General features: G+C 38.7%; 1 protein-coding gene across 1 annotated transcript in view; it reads left to right on the top strand.

Annotated features, from left to right (window-relative positions):
* Nucleotides 1-17,327, top strand: part of PLEKHG1 (pleckstrin homology and RhoGEF domain containing G1) — a 136,202-nt gene that overhangs the window by 36,842 nt on the left and 82,033 nt on the right. Inside the window, exon 2 of the mRNA XM_056343794.1 lies at nt 2,202-2,276. Within this exon, the coding sequence (XP_056199769.1) occupies nt 2,228-2,276 (49 nt within the window). The 5' untranslated portion in view covers nt 2,202-2,227. The remainder of the gene's footprint in view (nt 1-2,201; nt 2,277-17,327) is intronic.

A 17,327-nucleotide genomic window follows, 5' to 3' on the forward strand; every position in this document is an offset into this window, starting at 1 on the left:
TACATTACACAGTGAACATTTTCATGGTGAAGTTTACTTAATTTCTGTGCAACTCCAACCAACCAAAACCAGAAACCAAATCTGTGGATATCCATATTTTATTATTTTAAAACATGTAGTTCCCTGAATTTCTGATACAAAATGATTTACCTAAAACGTAGAATTTACAGAAAACATTTTCTTGGATTCTGAAATTAATCACAGAAGTAAATATTGTATTTCTTGATATGATTTCTTGGTTCAAAGGCACTGTGTGATTAACTAGTTCTTAACAACTTTCCAGACATCCAATGATTTACTAGTAATTTCATTTATAAACTGCTGCAATGATCATAGACAATATGTAGTGCATCATTGAATGCAGAGGGTTGGACAGGAGCTTGCCAAGTTTTAGAGTTAGTTGGTGTGTGTATTCTAGACAACTGTTTTGCGATGACAAGTATGGATAATTAAATTTGAGTAATCTGTCTGAAGAACAAATTTATTTTTTTAAATGTCTTCTAGAGAGTAGGCTTCTGGTTTACAGCAAATTTATACAGGATTTTGGAGACCATTAAATGTTTATAGTTGTTTAAATCCTCTTTTGAGGGCACACTTATTTATTTAGTTTGTGACACAGTACAGCTGTGGTTTATGAACTCATGTGCACAGACCTTCAGGTGGATAAGCGTTATCACTATTAATTTTAGGGAGTTGAGAGAAGATTTTTGGCTAGTATCAAATCTCTAGTGTGCATAACATTGCACAGATGAAATGTCTATGTTAAGGACAAAGTGATTCCTAAGACATGGCTGATTTTTATCCCGAGTACTGGAGATGAATAGGCTGATGTAGCAAATCATATGTACAAGAGTTTCCATCAACTAAATAAGAATTAGTTTGTACCCTAGGATGTGCTAATGGATTGTAGCCTCAGATCTGTATAACATTTCTAAGCCTGTTACATATACGTGAATTAAATATGTCAAATATACTCGCCCCAGATAGCATACCTGAAATACTTTCTGTGACTTAAACTGCTTAAGAAATCCTACGTGTTTTGTATAGTTTGGTTTTAATGTAAAACCAAGCCCTTTATTGGATGTTAAGGCTGAAATGTTTTCATTCTGGGTCTGGTAATAGGATTCAAAACAAGCCATATGAATTTGACAAGATTTTATGGATTTTATGAATTTGAGAGGAATTTAAGGTGAGGGAGCCATTTATTTTGTGTTCAGTCTCTGTTCTGCTGCAGGGTGAGCCAGGGAGGTCTCCCATAACTCCAGATCTGATGATCATCTGAAGTCTGCATGCCGAATCAGCTCTGTTGCCTCAGCATCATTAGAACCAAGACAATTCAGTGACTTCACTAGGATTGAAGGCTGCACAGCTAATACTTCCAACGCTGTGCACTGTGTATAGTGCTGTACACAGCACTGTGCTACGTGGATTGTCAGCAGAGGTGAAGTCCCTGCCCCACTTGGTGCACAGTCTCCTTCAGGCAGAGAATCCTGCTCTTTTTTAATTGTCTTTTCTTGATGCATCCTATCTGATCTTGAGCCTTGCATTATGTAAAATGAAGTATCAGCCCAGCTGATGATGGGAAAATACTCATAGGTGCAAAGAAGGAGGATACAAAATCCCAGTCAGTGTGAGTTGGCCACATGTTGACCACTGGCCAATACCACAGAGGGTTCATAACACTGCTGTAAGAGGAGGTGGGCTTACTGCCTTTCTGAGAAGCCTTTTCTTCACTGTGCCTTGCTGGGAAGGAAGAAATGTTGGTGCTCTACAATGTAGTAAAGCTTTAAAGTTAACGGATTTTGTTTAATGTAGGCTGACGTGACCCTCTGCATGACCACTCTTTCATTAACTGCAACAGTGCAGGAGTGTAGGCGGTTCTTCTGTCCCACTTCATGGGCCTCTCACTAGAAATTCACTGGGGGGCGGGGGGGATATCCAAACTGCTTTTAGTCTACTGCTGCGATTTATTAGAGGGTCCTTTTCTGCCTGCCAGTTTGGCAGTACGTCCAGGTGACAGTCTACTGAGCAGTGTTGCAGTTAATCTCTAGGGAGTTTTGCTTGTTTACGTATCTTACATACAAACACGGAAATCATGAAAGCTGAAAATCCATCCTTCACAGGGGTCATGGGGCAGGAGAGTGTCCTATTAAACATACTGGTTTTGATGGAGAATGCTTTCTTTGTTTTGTGTCCATTAGGTTTTACTAAGCCGGTGTCTGCAGAGATGCCAGATAAAACACCAGGTGGTACAGAACCTGTCCCCAGGAGTGAAGGTTAGTAGTTTTCTTTTATTTTTTTGACTAATTTTTCAAGTCAAAAAGCGAGTTTCCCTTACTGGCCTTAAACTTAAGGGAAAGCTAACTGAGTTTTATGTGTGCATATTTATCTAAATAGCAGGAACTTTTAACTTGTTTTTGTCTAACCTTTCTGTACCTCCCTGGCCCATTATCAATGATAGTACTAAAATATGTAATGAGGGGGGAAGACCAGTGGGCTGCTAGGATTTCAGCTTTAGAGAAGATATTTTCTCCCCTTTTGATAAAGAGAATCTTGTTGACCAAGGCCAGTTTTTCATATGGGATACTTGAGTCTCATAGAACCAAAACTGACATTTGAGATATGGGATGATTGACACAAGGAGGAATTGAATATGCATGATTTCCACTAAAATCAGTGGGATCTTGAAATGCTCAGTCTTCCTGAAAATCAGACCATATTTTTCTTTGCAAGGTCTATTAACTTTAAATTCCCATTTCAGAAAGTTTGGTACTTGGTTTCAGAGAAAATTTGTTCTTTAAAAACAATTGTAATCCTGCTAATTAAAGTCCTTCCTCAGAATCACTGCTGAATGTTTCATTAAAATATTTTATAAAAATTTGCTATTTTAAATGAAGGTTGTGAGATGTTTCCACAGTTTCATGGCAAACTTGTAGTAGCTCTTACATACGCTTGCTTTCTAGATCATTGCTGTCCCCACACAGGGGCTGTATTAATTCAAATGTGTATTTTAGTTTGAATAAAGCTTGTGGCTCAGGCTGATTTATACTGCTTTCTCTCTAAACCTAAAGATACACATCTCAAAAAGTTTAAAATATTTTCATTGCATTGAACCTCAGTTTTGACATTTGAAAAGCATAAAGGAACATGTTGCAATAATAATTTCAAAAAGCACATCAATAACAGCAAAGAAATTTCTTTCCATGTAAAGGGTATTAAGCTATGCTTAACTGCAAAAGGAGTTTCTATTAATTTCTTTTTTAAAGTTACTGTAAAGCTTGACACGTTATTATGAGAACTCTCGACAACGGAGGAGAAGCAGTTACAGCTAGTCTTTCAAAGACTGAGCTCGCTCTGATTCACATGTTGTGTGCCTCCCTTACAAATACATTTTGAGGCTAAAGGCGCTATAATGACGTCCAGTTAAAATTAACGTCTACACTTGTGCCGTGAATTAGGATGTGGAAGAAATTGTCATTTGTTCCTTGCTGGTTGCTTCCCTAAAAATAGCGTATGTGATCACATCTGCGGCTCTCCTAGGTATTGATGAAGCCTAAATGTGTTAAAGTTATGCTGATGATATATATTATATATTGAATTTCTCTTCTGCCTGTGGAACAGTGGCAGATACTGCTGCATTTCAGCTCTCCAGCCTCTGGGAGGAGTTCTGGTAAATTAAGCGAGACATAGGGATGATACAGAACTTTCATATCAAATCTGGGGAAAACTCACTCTGTCTATGAAAGAACTTTATTTTCTCGTATTGCGTTTTAGTTTGTCACATAAGCAACTTCAAGTAAGTGAGTTGTAAGGCTTGCTTTAGCTTTACATCAGGAGTTAGAGAGGGTAGGACTTGTGATAGCATAGAGCCATAGATGGGCTGGGATCAGGGATCTGGGGGAAGGAAGGGGAGGGAGTGGAAAGGAATCCTGCAGAGCATCATTAATGGTGGAGTCACTGACAGCATCATGTGGCCATCAAACAAGGGTTGATTCTCCTCCTTATGCTGGCAACGAGAGATTGATGCCTGTGAAAAGGCATGGGGGAGGACTGAGAGCTAGCATGTGCATGTGTTAGACACTGAAAAGACAACAGTCATTGAGGTCAGGATGTCCCAGGTACCACTTTACAATAATTTTCCTGCTAACTCCATCCCCCAAACTAGAAGGTTGAAACTGAACACAGGGTTGTTCCTGTCTAGGTACAGGAGAGGGAAGCAGGGAGCTGCTTGTCTCATTTAATTTTGGAAGACTCATGAAGCCTTCAGTGTCTTTTTGTTTCTGTAAACATGGTTTCGTTTCACCAGAAGTGACAAGTAAAAAACATTCCAGAAACATTCTTTTCAGTTAAGCGGGGATCTAGAAACCGCCCTGAGGATCTTATTCAGTACCTTCAAGTTTTGGGTTTTTTTGTTTTTGAGTAGCTTCCTATGTCTGTCTAATCAAGCAGACACATATAATATGGAAAGCTAAAACTGGAAAGCTTTCAGATACCAAGTTTGACTAGAGTGTTTAGGGATAGCACAACTAAAAATCTTTTCCACGTATGCTTTGTTGTACATTTTGAGGGAATTAGTACAAGATTCCTGTGACTTGAAATTTCTTATATACACAGAAGACACATGAAAAATGATTGTCTGGATCACTAAGAAACTGTGGATATAAGGTTGTGTGACTGTTTATATGTTCTCTCACACGTACAATATACACATGTATATACATATGTAGAAATGTGTGCATGTAGACATACACATACAGCCTTAAATTGTGAGATCCTAAGGGAGCTGCTCCCATGGGTGGCATGGTGAGTGCCAGCCTCGTGGGATATGCAATTTCAGGGTTCCCAGGGTAGCGGGTAAAGGCATGGCAGGGCCTCCTCTGGCACGCTGTGCTTCAACTTGCACGCTTCGCCTTTGGAAATAGTCTAACTTCTCTACATTATTTCTGTTTCCAGAAAACATTGACCTTCCCTCCCTCCCTCCCTAACCTAATGCCTCAGGATATGACCCAGGTGTGAGGAATCTGAAAAGCAGATAAGACTTCTTGTCTGTGAAAATGAGCTCTGTAGCTTTTGAGGTGCAACAGGCAGTTTCAGTGAAGCTTGCTGCAGTGTGTTGGTTTTCATGATGCTCTGTGTTTTATAAACACTAGCATGAGGGAAAAAAAAGCTCAATAACTACCAACAACTTAAAACACTTTTCTAGATTGTAGTAACACAATCTCAGTTACTTAACGGATTACTGGTGATATTGGCGAAGAAAGAAAATACAATAAAATATATATTAAAAAGCTAATTAAAATTGTGAGATAATGCTGAGTCTTCATTTTTAAATTAGTTGTCATAGTATTCTGTTGTGATAAGAGCTTATGAAGTTTTTCAACCAGTTTGTATAAAACTGCTTTGACAGATACAATGTTTAGTAAAACAAAATTTGATTTAATCTGGATACTTTGTTTTTAATCGATCTTCTGAAATGAGTTTTTAGATGTTAAAAAAAAAAGGGTGAAATCATGGATAAAAATAAATCTTCTCTTAGAGACCTATTCTTACATCTTGATGAAAAATGTTCTACTAAAGACAAAACATGATACTAGTGTCTTCTACCGATACTAAATCATTAGTGCTGGAAGTTAGAACTTTGAGAGGTTTTGTTGCTTTATAAATACTCTTACTTTCAAAGAATGGTATGATAACATTTACTGAAAAGAATTGTCAGGCGTTGCCAGTGGCTGCTCTAGCACTGACTGATCAGATAAACTTCCGTAGTCTTTGATCATATGCAGCCCTCTGTTTACTTAGTTTACTAGTAAGTAGAAATGTTTCACTGGTATGACTGAGACAGAATTAAGAAGTGTTTAATTTATCATGTTTAAAATACCACTGCTACTTACATGGATAAATGTTTATGTGAACTTTCTTAATTATTTCCAGACATCTTATTGCTGCTTGGTTTTTTTGGTTGTTGTTTTTGTTTTTGTTTTTTTTTTTTCCTCAAAGAACTACTCTTGCTATCATTTGTTTAAAAAAACAAAAAACAAAACCAAAAAAAAACAACCCACAAAATCACACAAACCAAACCCCCCAGTTTATTTGTTGTTACAGATTTGTAACAATTAATGTTTCACATTTAATAAGGCTTAAGTTGTGTTGAGCAAAGTGTTGGCAAGGTAACTGATTATTTGGAAACTTTAAAAAAGTCAATGTTGCTTTAACCTAGCAGTGCCCCTTGCTGCCCCTCACCCACTGCTGTGGGTTAACCCCAGCTGGCAACCAGCTGACAGGATAGGGCACCCACTGACCCACTGCTCCATACACTGCAGTTAAGCCATGAGGCACACAGAAGCAGACAATTGAGAAATGAGTTTCCTGTAATTAAGTTAGTGGAACTTAGTCCTTGACTTGAGGGTCCCCAGTGAGCGGGTAGACTATTTGCTTTTCTGCCACGTCTTCTGTCAAACCCTTTAGAGTCAACAGTTACATTTATAAATGTCACTGCTTGCTTTGTGCTATAGCGGGGAAAAAACTCAGGACCCGGAGATTCAGTTGTTGTAAAGATGGAAGTGTGTGTATACCACACTTAAATATTTTTCAAGAAGCTTGGGTAGCTATCAAGGAGTGGTAGACAAACAAATTAAAACAAAAATCCCCTACCATGATCCACATATAACTTTCTTAACTGTTTTCCTACAGCAAAGCTATTATATTCTGTTTACAATGGTTGCATTTAGAACAATGTACTATGTCAATACCAGGAAGTGGATTGAGTGTATTTCTGGTTTAGCTTGCAAAGGAATTAGCATTTGTTCTGCTTGTGTTTGCTGAAAAGTCACTCTTAAACTTCTAGACTTTTAGTATAGTTAACCATTGGAAATCAGGCTGTGACATGAGTACCCCACCCATTGCACAAATTCCTCCTTTCACTTGCTGAGAGGCTGCTGTGGTTCACGGCAACTGCTTCTGATGGCATCTGGAGCTGGGCAATTGCTCAATTGCAAAAATTTAGGGGAATGATTGTAGACTTTTCATCACAAATTATCTTACTAAACCAACTTTTTTTTTTGATAACTTAGCAAACTTTTGGTGATACTGAATGGTTTTTATGAGAAGTGCTTCATCCTGTGGATTACTGATGAATTTTTTTTTGTCATGATACCTTTGAACAGCTGTTCGTAACATACCTAGGTTTGTTTCAAAGAAACCAGATGATGTCTACTCGGTATCTGTTTGGAAGGCTCCCACGGTCAAAGTTTTTGGGGTATCAGTCAAATGCTGCCATAGCAGTAGCTTTATGCAAAAGGCTTAGAAAAGACGTATGGATGTGGGAACCCTTATTAGGTTTCTCCAGTCAACTTAACTGGTTGTTTTTCTGCACCTTCTTTTTGAAGAGAAAGATATGAGGAAGTTACACTCCCCTAAACTCTTCTTCCTTTCCCCCTTTCCCTTCCAACTTCTTTCATTAAGCAAGAACCATGACTTCCCCCAGCTGGATCCTCCCTTACTGACTTTGTGGTTCACACTTGCATCCTGAAGGAAACTAATGTTACACCTGGGCTTTATAAACAGCCACTGACAAATCCCAGTGGACGAGCTTATGTCATTGCAAAATATCCTATAGTAACAGCAGTGTTTTTCCTTGCATTGTGTACCTGATGGCACTAGTGGGAGCCTACCAGCTGTTACTGTTGTTCTTGGTAGAGACTCATTTAGTTTTATAACTCCTCTGACTTCTGTTTGTGTGCTGTTTCTCCTATAATATGTGATGCTGCACAGGAGAAACATGCAAACGCAGCCATGTAAATTCGTAGACTGCCCGCTGGGTCATAGCTTTCAAATGCAGTGAAGAAAATAGCACCAGTATTTCTACCTCCAAATTTTGCTAGGACTGATTCTTTCATGGCAGTAGTGCCAGGGTACAGTTATTGAGGTTAGTAGGCACTGCATGCTGCTGTCTGCGTGGTGCTGTGGGGCTTTAAGTGGCCACATAGCAATGTACTATCTTGTGCCATGGTGGTGGAGAAAGTTGTTGTTAGGCTTTATTATTACTACACCCATACAAAAGTGGATGGGAAAACGAAGCATCTTTTCTAAAGCTTTTTTAAATCTTAAGTGCATGTGAAGTCACAAATAACTCTGGTAACGGTGCTCTCATAGGCTTAATGATATATCACCGGGCTGAGATGCACACAAAAACATCTGTGTGCTTAGGAATGGTGATTGTATACTTCGTCTACCTGCTGCTGTTCTTTGGAACTAGTTTCTTTATTATTCCTTGCTCCATTCTCTCTTTCCTCCAGTTCTTGCTGCCTAACTGAAGAGATGTCTGGAATAAAAAGTGTATACCGGCTGTGCTGTTTTGTGGACAAGAATTTATGGCTATCAGATAACACTAGATGAGTGAGATTCAACATAAAAGGTCTTGGCTATTTATGTAGAAGGTGGTAGACACTGACTTCACTGCCAAAAGATATTGTGAACATACCAAAAAAAAATCCTGTGAGTTGAAGGGGAAATCAGAGAAGTCTCTGGAAGACAGCTCCAAATAAATGAGCAACTGCAAACCAAGGAAATCCCTTTAGTTGAAAATGGTTGGAAGCTAGAAGAATGCTGAGGAAAAATATACTATATGATTGCTATGTTCTCGTTGTCCCCAGTAATATAATCTTCCTGTACCAGGTTATTGTTCCTTACTTACTATTCATAGCTTCATTTTGTAGCAGCTTTTAGTCCTCTGAAAACCGTATCTTGAAGAAAGAGGAAGTGTCTGCATAAAGAAGATAGCTGAAATTGTTGACCCTAGTGTTTATGAAAGGACGTGGTGAAACCAAAGCAGATATGAAATCTGAAATCTGATTGAAAATGGGAGAAAAGCAAAGTGGAAGGGTGATGAAATTGAATATTCTGTTTCTGACTAACTTGTTGGCCTCTTTCTGCACACTGTGAGAGGTTGGCACATCTTTGAAAGACTGGTTGTAGGCTGTTGCTGTAATGCATAATGACTCTTGTTATAACTCTCTTGAGAAATTTGGGTTAGTTCCAGTCCACCAAAGTTGACTATTAGCAACAGCCTAAGCAACTGCTGTGCTGTCCAAGTCCAGCACAGCAGTACATTTGGTACTTGCAGTACACTTGCTTTGCTGCAACCAGACTGCCGCCCCTGTGTTCTGCAGCGTGGCTCGTATTCTCTAATAGTGTTACGATGCATTAAACCATGACATTGAATCACTTTTCTTTTTTCCTGAAAGCATTTTGATGAACTGACTTAGTCACTGGGCCACGCTGGTTGGGTCCCACTTTCTCGGTTGCCAACAGGCTATTAACTGGATAGGCTTTTAAATTTTAAAAGTCCTCGGTGGAGTGAAGAGGAGAAGGAGGTGGTGTGGTGGTGGCTCCCTTGATCTAGGGCAGGGAAGGGCGGTGAAAGGTAGACTGTTCTGGACATTGTGAAATGTTTGATTACAGTAAAGCCTGCTCCTCATCACAAAGTGAAGATGCATCTGCTGTAATGTTATGGTGGTGAAGTCACCAACGACAAAGGCTGGGCTATTAACAGGCGGAATAACTTGTTCTTCAGATGCCAGGCACTTTCCCTGGTGTTGGGGCTGACTGGTATCCCGCCAGAGATCAGTGTTCCAGTCATCCGCAAGTTACAGAAAGCTTATGTGGCCTGAATTGCTTAAACTTGAGGTTTAGAGAACTATGGAGAATTTTTATATTGATGATCCTGTTTTTAAAGAATTAATTTTGCTTTTCTGTCTCAGTGGTAATGAATTCTTAGTTCTCAAGTAATGTAGCAGCGCAGCACTTGAGTTTGCACTTTTTTGCTTTTGTATAAAGAAATTGTACATGATACAAAATTATGCGTATCACAATTTATACATAATGTGCACATATTAAATAAGCTATTAGGAGTGGTACAAAATAGGGAGACTAAATGTGGCTTGATGAAAACCAGCTAGTTTCTTTAGAGCACTTCTGAATGCTAATTGTCTATTTTATTTCTAAATTGATGTTCCAACTTGAGAAACTTAAAACAATAAAAACATTCCCGGAGGAGCAAAGGTTCCTACTTTTCTGTGTATCCTAGTGTAAATATTCCTCTCAGTAGGATGCTATTTAAAACTGGTTGAAGATGGTCCTCTCCTAACTGTAAGCTTTTTTAAAAAATTGTTTACATTTAAGCTGCAAACTGTAATTTGACCATCAGCCTGACTCAGAGCTGAGCTTGGTCATCTGGCATAAAACATTGCCAGTGGAATTTGTAACTATATCATTCTCAACTTTACCACATTTACATAAGAAATAAACCCACCCCCCCAAACTGCTTCACAAACAGAGCCTGAAAGTAAAACACAGTGATGGCATAAAGGAGTTTCCAGCATCTGCCTTTCTGATCAGAACAAAAATTGTAGTGGTCTGTTTGCATTGCTCAGAATTGCCAGGGAGGCAGAGGGCAGTTGTGACAGGGCCCAAGCGATGCCATCTGCACGGTGAAGCAAAGCAGGGAGCACCCAGCACTCCCTCTCCTCCCCAGCTCCTGCTCCAGCGTCCTTCTAGTGATGGCTCACGCTTAGTGCTCTTGGGTGAGATCAGAGGGGGGAACGTTCCTCTTCATGGTGGATGTCCATCAGGAATGATTAACAGTGTCTAATTATTAAATTAATAACTTTGAGCATAGCTATGTATATGTAATACTTTAAAGAAAATGATTGATTGAATACTCCTTCATAAATAGCTTTTTTTATTTTTGTGTCATGCTTAGCTTCTGTCTTCCTTACCATCTTGGAAATATGCTGTGATCCTAAAGAAGCTGTTGCATGTTTACATTTTCTTTTCCTGTTTAAAAATATTAACAGCTCTTGGAGAAGACCCCAGGCAGAGGGTACACTCTGATATCTCTGTAATGCTGCAGTCTTAGCTGTGCATGACCTGGAGTGGAAATATAGAAGTACTACTCTGTGATTGCAAATGTTAGCGGTATACTTTTTATCTGTTCTTTCCAGGGTGGGAATGACAACCATTGGTTCTCTTGAGAATTTTTTTTTTTTAAAATGGGAAGACTTTGTCACCAAACAGAACAGTTATTTTTGTTAAAGCAGCGATTATGTGTTACATTGCTGTTCTGCAGTACATAGAACACCCTAAAAGGATAGAGTTATCATGTTAGAAATCATGATTTAAAGTAATTTCTTTTGCCAGTTTCATCATAGGTTTGGGAGAATGGTGTTTTGGTTTGGTTTGGTGGTTGTTTTTTACTATCATATATTCCAGGGTTTTTACTGCTCTCCATATTATTGTGTGGGCACACAAACAATGATATGAACGTAACTGCTGCCAGCCACCCAGGGTTAATATACAGAAAATGAGCAATATTAACAGTTAGTTTTTCTGTCAGTGTTAATATTGGATTTTGCTTACATTAATAGGGTCTAAAATACATTTCAGTACTGTGAAGTCAACAGTTGCTTAAATGTAAATTAGGTTTCATCCCAAAACCTGTGCTTTTTGCTCCTTTTGAAATTTCCTCCACGTTCTGTCTTGCTGCTTTACTTAAGCAATATGCCAAAAATCTATTTTCAGATTCATTGATTTTCCCCTCCTCCCCAGCCATATTTCTCCCAAAGCAACTCAAAGGACATTGAAGGGTAAGAGGCAAAAAAATAATTACTTACTACCAGTTAAAGTGAGCTGCAACTCTTAAGATAAATTAGGTTGTCAAGGTTACATTCTTTCATCTTGGGCTGACCACAGCCTTGAAACCAATAGATCCAAAGTGGTAAAATAAAGATACTAAGACTTTTTACCCTTTGAAGTACCAAGGTGCAGCAGCACAGATACTTCCTAATTATTTACCACTTTACTCTGAAGAACTCTGACAGGTGCAATATAGTTAGCAAATTCAAGGCTGCTAATATTAATTATCACTTAAGAGTCACTGTGGGTTTTCTTTGTCTTTTTGTCACCTAATTATGTCTAGCAGTAATTTCAAACTATGCCACTGACATTAGAAGTGGGCTGAGGCGCCTTTGGTAGAACCTAAATTTAGAGAGATTAATAGAGGAAAGCTTAGTTGTTAGGTTTTGCTTTTTTAATTGGCTCCCCATAGTTTAATTTAGCTTAAAAAGGGGGAAATTGCTGCTTGCTGATAAACCAGAAGGGGGGAGCTAGCTTTGATGTTTTATGAGCAATAAAATATTAATAGAAACTTTCTACGTGTATTGGAGAGATATGTCAAACTATTGAAGTTAGCTTCTTGAAGAGTCAGCAAGCTGAAGAGAGCAGGAGGTGAAGGGGGAAAAGGTTTGGGGGGCTGCTTCTGTTGCACTGTGTCCAGGTCTATTAGTGGTGCAAGCAAAAAAACCCTGGAGAGGTTGGATTTAGCGTGCAGGAGGCTTTTATTCTTCAAATTAAAGCCACATTATGTTCTAGTAGCCCCTTTAGTCAGAACATGCTGTAAAACCTATCATGCAGTTCAAGACATTAAAAGTTACCAAATCCTTTGAAAATGGTAGCTGTTCTTAATTGTGGGTTTTGTGGAACAGGGCTTAATATAAATTCCATTACACACATTTTGGCAGTGGTCCCCACAACATATATTTTATAGAATAATTAAAAATGGACACAACTTCCAGGTGCAATACACAATGTTCTTCCCATATGCAGACAATGCAGCCTGTGCTTCAGGTGATGGAAGGACTAAGAAACTGTTTAAGGCGGTCAGAGTTTGAATATAACCTCTCTCCTAGCAAGTCTGGACTTTCCTGGTTCAGGAAAGCCAGGCAATTCAAGTTATTTGGGTTCTGTTATGTCTAGTTTCTGTTGAGATGGTTACAAATAACATGCTTCCTCTCGGTGTCAGTGTTTGTGAGAAGGGTGGTTATCAGTTTATATATTTGTACTTTTCACTGTATAAAAATTTCATGTTGATGGTTAAATCTTATCTCGCGAGAGGGTATATCTTTCACAATGTAAAGCCATATTTGAAGAATCAAGTTATGTACGAGGCTAATCATCAGGGAATTTTGCTGGGTGTCTGGCCAGGAGATGGTTCTGTCTGGTCATGTCCGAATCAAGCCAGCATTTCTAAAGATGGGATGTCCTGTCCTGAATGTTTTTTTGATTAAATATATAGTTCGTAGGCAACAGGAAATCCTTGAGGAAGATACAAGACTGCTGTGACTCTCCCAGAAAGAAAATGGCTGCATTTCAAGGTTTGTGCCTGGTTAGGATCCCTACCCAGTGAGGCACACTTGGTATTTATTAGATCCCAGCCCTAGAAGCTCTGTAGTCATTCAAAATGAAACACAGAGAGCACCTTCTTTGGGCAGTAAGTATAGATATGTATGAATGGATTTTTTTTCTCATGTCTTTAGTAAATTATTTTTTTTTCCACAATTGAGTAGTAGTAAAATAAATTATTTTTATTTAAAGACTATCTAAAGTTTTTGGAAATCATAGGCTTTCCGGTTTTAGAGAATTGGCAGTATTAACTAGAGGCACTGGTCTACCCTTATAGCACCTGGCACTTGAACCTGAAACTGAAGGTGCCCTGAAGTTGCCCTCATCAACCTGACCACACAAATATTTTGTGACCTGTTAAAACAGGCAAAGTATTTAAGACTTGTTCTGCTGATGGCTAGAAAATCCTTCCACATGACAGAAAGGTTTTCTTGAGTGTGAAGTTAGCCATGAAGTTGTTCCTCAGAAATATGTATGAAGAATGACCTAATTTTATTACAAAGCCATATTAGTTATTAAAGGTAATTGTTTAGTTCTGCTGCTTGTCTTCCACTCTCATTTTCACCTCTCGAAAGAAAAAACTCGCACCCACATCTTCTCATACACCTGAACTCCCACTTCTCCAGACTTTGGTGTTAACAGAGCACTGTGCTGCAAGCCTGGCAGAAGGTGCATTCTTACAATTTTTGGAGTTATGGGTGGGTGCAAGGAGCTATATAGTTGAGTGTATTGTAGGACTGAGGTTTTAGGTTGCATCTTGAAATGATAATTTTGGGATATACAAATATAATTATTTGGTTAGTTTTGTATTTCTTGATAATGTTGTGTATTTAATGAAGTGCTCAGAAATAAATATTTTAAATATTTCATAAGAGAACTGCTGAAGGAAAATGCCTGCGTTCTATATGGCTAAGAAGTCTAATGCCATTGAGAACTTCAGTTCTTGTATTAGAGTTCTGCAACTCTTACTGCAAGACCTGGCTACAGCTAGGATAGCAGGCACTGATGGCTTTTGGACAGGACTTACATTTATGCTTAATGTTTTCTAACTAGAGAGTTTGTCTACTCTGCAAGGTTGCCAGTTGGGAAGCATACTGAGAGTATTGATTTTTTTTTTTTTTTTTTTTTTTTTTTTTTGGCCTACACCCCAGGCTCACAGTGATATGACAAGGTTAGTTTGCTTTGGAGAAGCAGTAATGGGAACTCACAGTGCACCCTTTAGGGTGCTGTATGCTTCTGGGGAAAATGCTCCATACAACCCTTCCAGAAATGTGCATGTTGAGTCTAACTTTCTCAGTGAGAACAATTGTTTCTAAATAAGCTGTGCCTCTGCAATCTTTTACTGTGACTTAAACTTTCGTAATATATGTAGGCGCTGTGCATTTATCACAGACCACAACTTGCCCATCATTTCAGGCCTGGCCACATTATTAACGCAGCAGCTCCAGTCCAGTTTGCCACTCATCTTTCAGACAGATGGAGCAATGCAGATATGATTCAGATTATGCCTTTGGAGTCCCTTTGTGCTCTAAATCCAGCCGTCCCAGTGTGTTCCCTTGTCCTGTGCTACGCTGAGCTCTCCTGGCCAGGGAGAGGAATGGTACAAGCCTATCAGAGCTGGCTGTGGCCCCAGCTGGGGTTGTGTAACCAGGCGCAGGAGCATAAGCCAAAACCACCAGGATTACCACGCATTTTTAGGTGCTGAGCCCTCCTTTTTGTGAACAGACTGAAGACAGTGGTTGAGACTTTGTTTGGATGGCAGGTAAATTCTTCCTGCCTGTATTGTCTCCCAGCTTGATTGCTTTTGCTTTTTTTATTTTTTTTCATGAGCCCTGCTGGGGAGGATCTGACTCAGCTTTTTACATTCTCTTGGTGTTTGAGAATGTATTTATTTTTTTTTAGATAAAAAAGTACTACTTCTTGTGCTTTTTTTCCCCTCTTTTCTTTTTTTTTGCTTTCTTACTCCTTGGGGATGCTGAGCCTGTATTTAGATTTTTCACATTTTTGGGAGATAAATGTAAAGTGGCTTCTGTGGGTCCTTTCTTTGAGACGTGGGGAAATCAAAGTTCTGCTGAGAATAGAAGTCGGTATACAATCTTTTAAAGTTCATGAATTTAAAAGCCATGGAAATTAATGCTGAGACTGAAGTGTATGATACCCCAAACCAGGTTTGCACTTACCTATGGTGGGAAGTGTTGCTGTAGTGTTGTCACTTCTGAATACAAATAACTGCCTTTCATAAAATTGACAAAGTTTATAGTCGTATTTACTTTACAGCTACTTTTATAAGCTACCCACACCCTTCCCTGCATGTGAATAAGAGCTGGAAAGGCCACACTGATAATGTCATACCAGGAAATCTTTAATGTAAAATACAGAGAACATGGGGCGAGGAGGGGGGAAATCATACTGAAGGTAATGTAAGGAAAGAAAAATTGCTGCTTTTACTTCTGTGCCTTTTTTTTTTTCTTTTGAGTTTAAAAGAAACATGATATAACATTTGACACAAGCCAACAAATGTGTGTGTAAGCACTGCTAACACAGGGAGACTCCTTGGTTCCATTTTTGAGCCTTTACAATTCTAGAACTGAACGTGAATTAAAAAAAATGGGGGGGGGGGGGGGGGTGGGGTGTGTGCGGATGACCCAACAAAAAACTCTATATCTTGCAGAGCTGAAAATACTGCCTCTTGACCAGAGTAGATCCTGCTTAATCTTTTTCTGCCAAGTTAGACATTCTGGCAAGTTTCCTCAAGTCTGGATGTATTCAAGTACTGCATTTGGCAGACCTAGTTTGTTACTAAGTAAAGATATATGAAAATCCCAGTTCAAACGTTTCATCCTATACTTGTTTTTACAATCTGTCAAGAAGCACAACTAATTGATATTTCACTTTATACATCAGATATAATTTTTCTTACAGTACTTTATGTATCTGGAAGTAGATTTTTTCCACTTAAATGTCAAGTTCTGCTACTATATATTTCATTTGAAACACTTCTTAATACATAAACTTTTACAGAATATGTGCTCTTTCTATTCAGTGATGTATAGCAACATTTGGTAAGTCACTAACAAAGGGTTGTCACCTATTTTCTATCTTTTTTCAAATTCATTAATTCAAAGTCTTGGATTCAAACCGTTTTACCTGACTATAATGTGCAGTCTATCTCTGCAGAGGTTACATCCTTATTGTCATAACTTAGTTTATGAATTGCAAGATTATTACATGAGGCATTCTGTATTTGAACAGGGTTATTTGAATACTTCTGATACTTTTGTCCCTTGTATAAAGCTAGATTTTTAAGTGATTAAAGTAAAACTAATCAGAACTACATGGTTTTGATTGGTCTTTGAGTTGGTTTGGTCTTTCTTCCAAATCCAGTGCTAGATTTCATTGTCCACAGCAGTAATTCTGCTTGTCAAAACAAATATTACCTATTGGATTTGTTGCATGGGAGGAAAAGCGGGGAATTTTTGGTTTTAAGTGAGTTCTGTCTGAGCTGAGGAAAATACATGGTCTTCCTGATGGAAGGAGTAAATGCTAAATCTGCGCCTGTTGGAGAGGTCACTAGAAGTTATTCTAAAGACTGGAAGGACTACAGTAGGTGTTTGGGCCCAGCCAGTGTATAATGGGGTCTTTGGAAGCTTAAGACCTGAATTACAAAGGTTTTGTTTCTGACATATCATACTTTTTAGAAAGAGATTTAGTCTTTAAAGCAAGAACTTATGCTGGAGAATCAACCATGACGAAGAGATGTTATCCCTAATTATGCCATCCATTTAGTCCTGTTTCTGGACTGAACATGTCTGTGCATTTAGCTTCCAACATTAAGCTTTTGTTTGAAGGAATGGTTGTCACCCTTAGACAGGTACTTAGGGACTGTGTAAGCTGAACAGATCAAGCTTCTTTTGTCTGTCAGTATAATGTAGGGTTTCTAAAAGTAAATGATTCTCATGCCTTATTTTGCAGCCTTCACAATTTTTCGGTGTTCTTTTTGAAATGTAAGTGCTAGCACTTGACTTTATTCAAGTCCTGCACCTCTTCTTATTTGTCTAGAAGTAGGCAACATTTCCCTACTCCCACTTGAT

This window comes from Falco biarmicus, chromosome 6, assembly GCF_023638135.1.
Source record: "Falco biarmicus isolate bFalBia1 chromosome 6, bFalBia1.pri, whole genome shotgun sequence".
Taxonomy (NCBI): domain Eukaryota; kingdom Metazoa; phylum Chordata; class Aves; order Falconiformes; family Falconidae; genus Falco; species Falco biarmicus.